This window comes from Neovison vison, chromosome 1 (assembly GCF_020171115.1).
Source record: "Neovison vison isolate M4711 chromosome 1, ASM_NN_V1, whole genome shotgun sequence".
NCBI classification, from domain to species: domain Eukaryota; kingdom Metazoa; phylum Chordata; class Mammalia; order Carnivora; family Mustelidae; genus Neogale; species Neogale vison.
In genome coordinates, this window is record NC_058091.1 from 112,331,511 (window position 1) to 112,343,832 (window position 12,322).

Here is a 12,322-nt window from a genome sequence, read left to right on the forward strand (position 1 = left end):
CATGACCATTGATTTCTGTATTTTCAAGGCTGCTTTGGAGCCACAAAGGCAAAGTTGAGTAGTTGCAACACAGACCAACTATCCTTCAAAGCCTAAAATATTTACCTTCTTGCCCCCTAAAAAAAATTTGCTGACCATAGTAATAAATCATTGTTTGTTTAGGTGAATTAACAATGAAAAATTGGCTTGCATTTGGGACCTTGTACAAATATACATAAAGACTGTGTGATACGTTCTTGCTCTAAGAGGTATGTAGGAACTGAGAGCAATCAAGAACATAGCATGTTCTGTAAATCACCATCCTTTTTCAGATGACTCCCGTGGAAAAAAATGTACATTGTGGTGTGCTATGATTGGCTTTTGGAAAGTAATGTTTTATATTAACACTAGGAAGATCAAGTAAGTTCTCTTGCCTTAGTGATTTATTTTATTTTATCGTATTTTAATATCCTTGGAAAACATCAACTTTCGTCTCAGAATTTTAGAAATTTTTTACTTCTTAGATTATTTCTGAGAGGGTTTTGTATCCTAAGCAGAACCAGATTCAGCTGTATTTGAATTATTTATATAAGATACATTAAGTATAAATTAAGATTTCATTGATACCTGTTACTTCTGAAAATTCACAGCAACATGTAATTTCACCAGATGTTTGTATTATTTTTCACTTGAAAACATTGCATACTTAAAATGTTTCCCTTTTTCAAATTCAGTATTTATAAAGCCATCATAGTTTTCAGTATTTTAGGTTTACTGTTGGTTAAATTATTTTATATATTCTATTTCTAACTTTAATGAGTTTTTTCTCTAATAGTAATTTTTAAAATCGTAAACCATGATCATTTTTTCATAGAGTAGTAATTTCGTAAACAAGAGTAGTAATCTTTCCAAGTTTTAAGGTATAGTATATTCTAAACAATATCTAAAATGAATATTGTTTCTATCTTTAAGAAGGAAAACTATCAAAATTACTTTCTCTGATATTTAAATATAAAAATTATAATTAAAGAATTCGGGATCTCTAAAAACTTTTTCTGTAGTTAAAAAATAGCTGTGTGTGTGTATATATATATATATATGCTACATTGCATTTTATATAATATATAATTATAAATATAATTGCTGCTAAAATACATGAGTTTACAAATATATGTACAAATAATAAATATATTCCATGTCATCTGAAGTGACAGTGACATCAGTCTAAGTGAAGTGTATATTCTCTTCCTTTTTGTGGAGGTAAATAGTTGTGTCTACAGTAAAAATTGCTCGATATATCCATACGCGTAGACCTAATCCAAAAGGCCAACTTTTTAAATTGTTTCATTTTTTTCTGTTAGAAAAATAGAAAAATGTATATTGAACTTGGATTTACAATCATGAGCACACTTAATGTTTAGCTGATTACAAGTTTGAGTAAAATAACATTATTGTATTTTATGGAAATAGTGGCTTATTTGTAGTAACTTCTTGATATCGAATTGGCTGCTAAAATTTTCACATACCTAAATAAGCAGCCTGATGGTAGGTTTGGGGCCTTTATCTTAAAAGGGTCTCCAAGGATACTTTGAAAATACCCTCCAAATTTGACATTCTTTTCTAGATTTTAAAATATTTATTAGCATTAGCATAAAATAACTGATTCACAGATGAACTGATATTGATCAGCAACATTCTGAAAAGGTTGATGCTAAACATTCCTAGTTTTGAATCATAACTCTTCCTTGTACTGTAGAATCCCAGAAGACTTTTTAAACTCTGTGCCTCACTTTTAGTTGTGAAATGGTACCTACCTTATAGGTTGTTAAGAGGAAAAAAGGAGATAAAGATCATATAAAGTGCCCTTCACATACTCAGGTTGTAGAAATTGTCTTTAAAAATAGCTTTCGTTCAGCTGACTTAATAAATTAAATGTTTAGATTTCCCCTTTTGCCTTCCCTGGCCCACTTTGAGTGCTTTCATAATGCCCGAACTTTTTAATATCCACTGTATATTGTTCAGCTCTTTATATTACCTGTTGTCTCAACTGTCAATTTAAAAGGCTGTTATTAACTTCTAATAAGGAGTTATTGACTGAAAATGTTTGCTTTACTGCTTCAGATAACTATTCTTTTGAACAGAAGGATGTCTTAATGAGTATCTGTAGAGATTGTATTTCAGTATAATTCATTTCCTTTGAAATTCTTTGTATTTTATTTTACACATTTAAAAGCACTGCCCCAGGAAGGAGTTCATAGGCTTTGCCTGACTACCAAAGGGGATCATGGTGCTGAAAGGTTATGAATCTCTGGTGGAAGAATTCCCATTTTAGTGAAATATGATAAAGCAGTGATTGAGTGGTAAGAGAAGTGAATATCAGATAACTCAAAACTCTGAAATCCCACTAGAAATGGCTCACTCTGTCAACATATAAGGCTAGTCCAGCTAACTCTAAAAATTTAAATAGTACTAACTTTGGTTGTAGCTTCTTGACTTCTCCATTCCTCAGCTTTGAAAGAAAAAAAAAAAAAGGCCTTCATTCTTCTATAACACAGGGAATCCTCTATGATGCAACCAGGGGAAGCCATGTATGGTGGGAAAGAACAGAAGTATTGAAATCACAATTGTGTAATTTTTCTAAGTTGCTAATTATTCATCTGTGATGTGTAAATAATATATACATATTATTTATATATACATATATAAATTAGTGGGTTGTGGAAGGATTGAAATAAGCTATGGACAACACATAGCACACAGTGTCTGGTACATTGTGGGTACCACATGGTTATTAATTTCCTTACACTGAGAATTTAAAATGAACTTTAATTGAGTTTGGTTGGAGGTGGAGATTTGGGGAGTGTGGTTACTTTTCATTCTAGAATTGGGTTAGGTGGTTTTTGTTGAATGGGGAGAACTTGTGTGGCCAAAAAAAGGTAAGTTACAGAATTTAGTTGCAGAAATAATGTGAGAGGAAAGCACATGGGGAGGAGGAAACTTGAATGTAAAGTATAGGCTTTGTGGAAGGAATGAATAAAGGGGAGTATACATTGTCACTGAACTCATGCTTTTCCTTAAGTTATCTGTTTTCAGAGCAGTGGAGTTTTTCATCAGAGATAAATATGAAAAGAAGAAATACTACGATAAAAATGCAATAGCTATTACAAATGTGAGTAAAATCTTCATTTGTATCACCAATTGATGTTTGTTGAATAGATCTCAAACTTTTTTAAGATTTATTTATTTGAGACCGAAGGAATGGGGAGGGGCAGAAGGAAAGCTGAGCACAGAGCCCTACTCAGGGCTCCATCTCATGACCCTGAGATCATGACTTGAGCCGAAATCATTAGACTCTTAACCCAGGGAGCCATCTAGGCTCCCTAGATCTCAAAACTTTTAACATACAAAACAGCATAGTTTTTTGTTACTGTAAAATTATATGTAGTTACATACTTGAAAAAATTTAAACACTGGAATTTTTTTTCACATATTTATGAGCGCTCACAAAGCAGAACTCTTGATTCAGAAAAGAATGTGTTCTGAGTAAATGCCATTTATTAATTTATGAAATTTGCAGAAAGATAAATTCACTAATTGAAAAAGGGGGGAGGGAAAATTATTTCACTCAATTCTGGAAATGAATGAAAAAGAGACAAGGCAATTTATTGTCTCCTAAGGGCTTTAGTGGATATGTCCAGACATATGTATATTAAGACATAGCATTGTAATTGGTTATTATCAAGCATTTTGATACCTAATAGTTGAGACCTTATTGTAGTGATCAGTTATATCTGGTTTTTTTTTGGCTTTATTCTGATTAATTTTTCTCATTCCAGTTAATAACAGTTTAAACCTATTGTCTTTACTATTGCGGTTGCATTTTTTGGTTTGTTTTTGTTTTTTGCCTTTGATTCCTAGATTAATAAGCCAAGCTGTAAACAGTTAATCTTGTGGTTAAGTAAACTGTCAAGCAATTTGGAGATAATAATTTCATCTCATTTTGTATACAAATTGGGTTTTTCTTTTCTGGCTATATGGAGAAGCAATACACTAAAAAAGTTGATTAAACTACTAACAAAGTAAGGATATTGTAATACACTGGTCATGAAAAAGTCTTGCTAAAAATGTATAAAGTGTCAAAAATGTATATTTTGAAACAAAGAAACCCTGTATATAGAGTTTAGGCTGCATTTGGATATAGGAGAGGAAATCTTTTGAAAGATTGATAAATCATATATGCAATGGAATATTACACAGCCATCAGAAAGGATGAATACTCAGCTTTTGTGTCAACATGGATGGGACTGGAGGAGATTATGCTGAGTGAAATAAATCAAGCAGAGAAAGTCAATTATCATATGGTTTCACTTGTGGAGCATAAGGAATAATATGGAGGACATTAGGAGAAAGAAAGGAAAAGTGAATTGGGGGAAATCAGAGGGGGAGAGGAAGCATGAGAGACTGTGGACTATGAGAAACAAACAGGGTTTTGGAAGGGAGGGGGTGGGGGGAATGGTTGAGTCAGATGGTGGGTGTTAAGGAGGGCATGTATTGCATGGAGCACTGGATGTGGTGCATGAACAATGAATCCTGGAACACTGAAAAAAAGAAAATTAAGATGTTTAAAAAAAATTGATAAAAATTGATAGTATTGAGAACGCTGCTTACAATGTCCATAGAATTAAATTTAGTTTGTAGTATTATGGGGGGGAAGGACTGACTATAAAACACAAGTAATATATTTTCATATGAAATTTTAAGAAATCATTTTTGTATAGTTTATAAAAACATATAGCTTTACAATATATATTCTTTTTTACCCTTCAAGTTTTTATTTAAATTCTAGTTAGTTTGCATAGCATACTGTGTAGTATTGGTTTCAGGTGTAGAATTTAGTGGTGCATCACTTATACACAACATCCAGTGCTCATCACAACTGCCCTCCTTAATACCTATCAGCCATCTAACCCATCCCCTACCTTGTTCCTCCAGCAACCCTCAGTTTGTTCTCTGTAGTTATAGTCTCTTACATTTTTCTTCCCTTTTAAATCTCTTAAAAAATCTCTTAAAAAATCGTAAACATTTTTGTTGTTTTTAATTATATTTGTATTATTTTTTTCCTTCTTGACAACAATTTGGAAATTGTTTTTATGTAGAAATAGAAGGAAAACTGTTTTATCTTTGGAGGATAGCTGTTGCTATGTAATATCTGCCCCCCCCCAGATGTGATAATAGTATTATGTTCAGTTAAAAGAATTTCTTTATTCATTAAGAGATAGGTACTGGGATAAAATATTTAGGGATCAAGTGTCATGATATCTAACTCATTTTCAAAGAATAATAATAATAAATAATTTTAAATGGTTCAATGAAACCTGGCAACTGAGTTTATGTGTATGTCTGTCTGTGTAGAGAGAAAACAAGCATGGCATGATGTTAACCTTTGATGAGTATTGGTAGGTTTATAGAGGTATTCTTTCTACAAGTTTTTACATTTTTTTTACACGGGAGAATGGAAATACCAAGGTAGAAGATTGTGTATTCTTGAGTTTATATTATTTATATAATGAAGACTTAGAAAAGCTCACAAAAATCACATTTAACCCAAGGGAAGATGTATTCCACCTATTCATCTATGAGCAAAATAATAATTTAAAAAAATTTAGGTTCTAGCAAGTTTAAAACATTTCTTCCTCTTTCATGGCAATCGGTGTGTAAACAACTAATCTTACATATCACTAAGAATTACATTATATCATTATATATTTATATATTTTGTTTTGTCTTCAGTAATAGGTTGAACAGTCATTCAGATTGTTTCTGGTCACTTGTTATGGTCCCAGGCTCCTGGTATACTGAACCAAAGAGGGCATGACCTCTTTGAGAGATTTAATTTCTTTGGGGGGATGAGACAGGTTAAAAAAATAAACCTGAGACAAAGTGTAAGAACTGTATATCTAAGATACTTATGGAGCACTAGTGCATTTAAGGGAATATCTAAGGAGAGACAGTATTAGTATTAAATGATTAGATTAGTATTTGAATACTAATTATACTAGTTGTACTCTGATAAGACGATATCATGAAATGGCTGTTAAGCTTGATATGGCTCTTACCCTGATATTAAATGGCTCCATATTGCTTTATCTTTATAGGTTTTGTGTCTGATTTATATAGTTTTTCTGTCTACTCTTAGCTAGTATTTTTTAGTGTTGACAATAAGTGCTCTTATTATTTTCTTATTTTAAATAAGAATAAGGGCCTAAAGATTGACCCTGTTTATCTATGTAAGGCAGTAATTTAATTTCTTAAACCCTTTTAAAAAATGACAAATTTCTTGACCTTCTGAAACATAAATATTTCAGATTGTTGTGGCAAAATACAAAGCAATAAACTTCAGGATAACAGTGGCAAAGAGTTTGGCTGTTTTTCTGTGATATTGACCCCCTGCCTGCCAGGCCATTTAATGAGTCCATGAACTAAGCCCCATAGGAATCCATCATGTAGAGTATGAGAATCTAGTATGGTACTGCCTTCATACCCAGGCATTTATTTGTAGTTTTAAAAACTGCCTTCAGCAAGCTGTAAATAAATGTGGTATCTGGTCATATAAACATGATGCGTCTGAGAAAACGGGGAGGTTTGTATGTGCTGCTTTGTGGAGGAACCCTGTGGTCTGGCTGTATGATTTTGAGTGCGGTATAGTACTGTAAGTGTGAATTAAGGGAGGAAACTTAAAGGGGAAAAGCGAAATTGAGACAAAACGAAGGAAAATATATTTCCAAGTAGAAATGTTTTGGTACTACAGTTTGTACTGTTTTGTAGCCTTAAACCAAAAAAAAAAAAGGATTTCCTTTCTTTTGTATCTTTTAAAGTAACTGCATGGTGCTGGGCACCAATGTGGGCATAGCCTATCAACCCTTATTAATACCAACCCTCAGTACTTCTCTTCCTCACTCCTAATATCTATGTTAGCCTCTCATTTTGAAACTGTATATAAAATTCAGAGATTAGCTGTTGAAGTTCCCTTGGATTGTTTCTTCCTTTATTTGTTCATTTAGTCATGGAACAAGCAATCATTGAATATATACCATCTAGGAGGCACTGAGATTGAAATGTAGAATCTTTTTAAAAAAGATTTATTTCAGAGAGAGTATGCAAGAGCGCGTGCCTGCTAGTGCGTGAGAGGGGAAGGGACAAAAGGCGAGGGGGAAGCAGCAGATTCTGTGCTGAGTGGAGAGCCTGCCCTTGGGGCTCCATCCCCAACCCAGAGATCATGACCTGAGCCAAAACCAAGAGTCAGACACTTAACCAACTGAACCACCCAGATGCTCCAGAAGTGATACAGTCTTTGTTCAGTCTTAGCTTCCTCTCATCTCAAACATTATCCAGTGTAATGTACATGTACACTGAGTTGTATTCTAAAGCACACTGTAGTAACTGTTAGAAGAATAAAAGTGCAATGGGAGCACAGAATTTAGGTAGCACTAGTTAATTTTCATGGGGAGAACTTTCAAAGGGGTATGTTTAAAATTATCCTTAATAGAAATGTAGGATTTCAGCAAAGAGAAAGTAGGCTGAATGTTGATAGTGCAGAAAGGCCATTTCAGGTTGAAGGGACATTTTATCTCATCTATGCTAACGTAAGATAAAGAGGAAAGAGAGTTCGGGTATATTATTTGTTGTTTGGGTTTGTTGTCTTGTCTAGTGAGTGTGAAAGAGGACTTTCCAGGATGAGTAGATGATGAGGAGGGAATAAGTATATGAGGAAGTAAGTCTCAAAAGGCAAATAGGGATTATATGGAGGACTTCTTCCTTCTTTGAGGAAAGCATCGTTATTATATTAATTTTCTCTTGCCATTTAACATTGCTAGAAACTTAATGACTTCAAATGACAATGGATTTGTTATCTTACAGTTTCTGTTGACTAAGAGTATGGGCAGGGGGTTAGCTCAATTCTCAGCTCAGGATATCACCAGGTTGAAATTATTGGGCAGGGATGCGATCTTATTATCTGAGGCTCCTCGTCTTCCAAGCACCTGATTGTTGTCAGAATTCATTTCCTTATGGTTGTATGACTATGGTCCTATGTTCTTGCTTTCAGATTGGGACCACTCAGTTCCTAGGGGCCACCCTCAGGTCTTTAACAGTTAACTCCATTCTCTTATAACATAAAAGCTTATTTCTTCATTGGAGAATTTCTCTCACACGTCAGATCTCCTATTTTCGGAAGCTCCTTTTAGGGGCTCACCTGATCAGGCTAGGCACACCCCCGAAGAGTCTCTTATTTGATTAATCCATTATTAAGCATTTTGGGATCTTAATTACACTTGTAAATTTTTAACCTTTGTCATATAACAACCTAGTCAAGAGAGACCATTATATTCACAGTCCTGCCCATACTTAAGGGGAGGGCTTTATATAGAGTATGTATACCAGTGGGTGGGAATTGTGATGGCCAGCTTAGAATTCTTACCACAGTGATACAGAATGAGTCTAACCTTCCTGGTTGTTCCTTAATTGAATGAGTGATAGGGGAATTTGAAAAATTTTGAATACAGAAATCTGTTCTCCCTGTCCTCTCCCCTTTCCCCCTTAACCAGTAGTGAATCACAATTGCAAGTACAGTGATTAGGTGAGTTTCTAGAAGAGCTCACAGTTCTTTAGTAGATGGGGCTGAACTCTGCCATATATTTGCTCTTTTCCATCAGCAGCTTTTCTTTCCACTTCCCGGTCCTCTCTCTCACTCTCTCTCTTCTTCCCCTCTTTCTCCCTTCTTTCACCCCTTTCTTCCTACCCCACATACATTTCCATAGTCAAATTATTCATTTGCCATCATAATGATCAGAAACAAAAAGAAAATCTACTAGAGGGGCAAATGTATCGGTAACCGTGACTATTTAATCCTGATTCCCTAACTTCCTCAATTTTGTCTTGGAAAACAATTCATAATCTTTGGGAGTTAGTGACTTTAAAAATAAGCACTTGCTTGTTTTGTTTCAATTTGTCTTACATATTAGTTGCTTCCTTTACCACTTCTCATTTCTCAGAAGAAAGCTCTTGAACACAGTTTGAGTATATACTTGAATTTGTAGCACATAAAGATTTTAATTCTCTAGTCTGAATTTCACATGAAATTATAATCAGTTGCTATATAATTGAATATTACATAAAGGTTTAAAAACAATAAAATGTTTACTTTTTTTGTATATATGTGTATGTATATAAAGACCGATATTTAATACAACAAAAGTAAATTCATTATTTCAACTTAGCAATTATTATAGAAACAATGTTTCTACATTATATTACTATAAAAATGAGATAGCATTAGTAATTTTATTAAGCTCTGTTTACAGTTAATTGATGATTATATAATTATTTAAGATACGCAATTTCAAGACAATGTGAGGTGCAATGAATTTTAAATGATCTTTAATAGGAATGAGAAACTTAGATGAATAATTAGGTAGTGAGTTAGGATTAGTATGAAACAGTAGTTTCAAGTTGGCTTTCCTTCTTAATTCTTTTCATTGCAATTTTATTTTCCTCTTCTGTGGACTAGAACTGATCATGATATATATATTTCATAGTATTGATGTAAGAGTTAAATAAGATGAAGCATGTTGCATTTTTAATAGAGTGCCTGGCACATAAGTGCTTAATAAAGATAAGCTATTGTAATGATTATATTGAAGGAAGATGGGAAAGGTGTCAGTGCCAAGTGCCTTCAAGCAGGTAGATAATTTAGAAATGTGAATATTCAAACTTAACTGTAAGACTTTAGATTATTGGCACAATTTTGACTTGAGTTGTTTGATTCATACATCCTCATTTTCATCAGCCTTTTAATTCTGGTCTGCCAGTACTTGATGTGGCCTTTAAAGGACTTACATTTTGAAAGTTTTCCTCCAGATTTCTACATTTGATAGTGACCTATGCAAAGATTTTAAAGTTAGTATATTAAAACTTAGGCTTCTCCTACATATTTGGAGGCTGTGGTTACTTAGTTGATAAAAGTCTTTTAATAAGCCTCATACTGGTTCATTTGATGGTGTCTTTTGTACGATTTATTTATTAGTTCAATAAATGTATTTTCAGCTTTTGTGTCAATTACATTGACATTGGAAATCATTTTTTAAATGATTTTATTTATTTGAGAGAGAGAGCGAGCGCGCATGTACAAGCCAAAGAGAGCACAAGCAGGGGGAAGGTTTAGAGGAGAAGCAGATGCCCCCACTGAGCAGGGAGCCTAATGGCTCCATCCTGGGACTCCAGGATCATGACCCGAGCCTATGGCAGATGCTTAACTGACTGAACCTCCCAGGTGCCCCTGGAAATCATATTTTTAAGATGATTTCTGGGCTCCTGAAAAACCTGAGCTTTGCAGTATATTGGAAGCTCATGACACAGCTATTTGAGAATTGTTATGGTAAAATCTTCACTTAGAAAACATATCCAGGAGTTTCCAAAATGGGTTTGAAGCAGTGTATTTCTAGTAATTAATCCATATGGCCTTCTTTATTTTTCTTATGTTTTTCAGTGTTTTAGAACACTAGATTTTATTATTATAGCATTATTTTGTTGAAAATGGTGGTATGGAGAAAAAATTGATCCAGAAAATAATGTGATATTTTCCTGAAAAGATAAAAGAACATTTTGTCTGATGGCCTTCAAATAATCATACTGATATTTTCTTTGTAATACCATTTCAAAATGTGTTTATTCACCTTATCCTGATAGGCGGGAATTGGAAACCTGTTTTACCTGATCAGTTTTTCTTTTGCAAGAGCTGAGTTTATGTAGTTGTATTGCTTTAGGAGTTTCTTCACATTCAGGTTACTTTGATGGTGGCCTAAAGAGGAACCTCTGGGCTTGAGAATAATTGAAAAGACTGTAACTCATTTATTCCTAAAGGATATCATCTTTACTTGGTTCCCACTGTGCATTCTCTCATGGATGGAGGAGTTGGGCAGGAGAACAGTAGGTAGTAGAGGGACATTCAGTCATAACAGCTGAATTTACTCACCCCACCAATTTCCAGTGAAATTTTCTAAGGTCAAAGTCTTTTCTGCTCTCTCTCTCTCTCTAAAAGTACTAGAATCCAGTGAAATGGTGTGTTAAATTCTAGTTACAAAATAAATTATGAATTTGATAGTAACTAACTTATATAAGATTTCAGAAAAGTATGCTAGCGAGTAGAGAATTTACAAAGGACAATGCTAATTGCTGAGATTGAGCCTCTTTTTGGTTCTTCCTCTGAGATGCTCCTTTCCTCCTTTTTTTATTTTGCTCTAACATTTAGAAGTACTTACTGAGACTTGTTGAGTGCCAAGTGCTAAAGATAGTGAACAGAATACAAAGTGTCTGTCTTTGAGAAGTCCAGTCAGTTGAACAAAGAATACTTATAAGTAATTGGATCTCTACAAGATGTCATGTGAATAAGAATGTATTATAGAAAGTGCTTTGGGAGTATCTCAAGTGGCTACTTAATTGCAACTGGAGTGATGAAGGAATACTTCCTGGAAGAGGCAGTGTCAGCTTAAAATTACAGGATGGGTAAGAACTAATAGAAACTGTGGATATTTCCGGCAGAGGAAATAGCAGAAGCAAAGACAGAAGCAAGAGAAGCAGACTTGAGAGCTAGAACCAAGGGGGAGTTGTTTATGGCTAGACAGTAGTTTAGTAGGGCAGGAAAGGGTAAGGAGATAAAGTAGATGACACTTGTGGCCTGGTTAAGGAGTTTGGACTCTGTCCTTATGTAATACATATGAACTGTTAAATGCTTCTAACTAAGGATATCCAGTGATCAGATTTGCATTTGAGAATATTACAGTTTGGAGAAGAGCAAGACTTAGGGCAAGGAAGCCAAAGGATTAATCCAGGTGACAGATGGTGATTCTCTATTAATTCTTAATGGAGAAGATGGCAAAAAGTGGTTCTGAGAGATTTAGAAAGAATACTCAAGAGCACCTAGTTTTTCTGGCCTTTGTATTTTTTCTTCTCCCCTGCTTTTTTTTGTTCTCCCTCATCTATCTGTTCTGTGGTGTTTCTTGCTTCTGATTGTCAGTATGTTGACTTCTATTTCCTCATTCCTTGCTCATACAATGTTTCTTACACTGCTCATTGACTTTTTTAAAATGAATTTTATTGAAGATAAAATTTATGTGCAATAAAAGACAATTTAAGGTACATTTCATTGACTTTTCTTTTCCCTCAAAGTTTTATTTAAATTCTAGTTAGTCAACACTGTGCAATATTGGTTTCAGAGGTAGAATTCGGTGGTTGATTATGTACAAACAACACTCAGTGCTCTTCACAGGTGCTTCTTAATATTCATCCC

General features: G+C 34.0%; 1 protein-coding gene across 2 annotated transcripts in view; it reads left to right on the top strand.

The window, feature by feature from the left end:
• Window positions 1–12,322, top strand: part of SMAP1 (small ArfGAP 1) — a 164,974-nt gene that overhangs the window by 68,926 nt on the left and 83,726 nt on the right. For both annotated transcript variants that reach the window (XM_044254012.1, XM_044254020.1), the window contains one exon: window positions 3,073–3,148. In XM_044254012.1, the coding sequence (XP_044109947.1) occupies window positions 3,073–3,148 (76 nt within the window). The remainder of the gene's footprint in view (window positions 1–3,072; window positions 3,149–12,322) is intronic.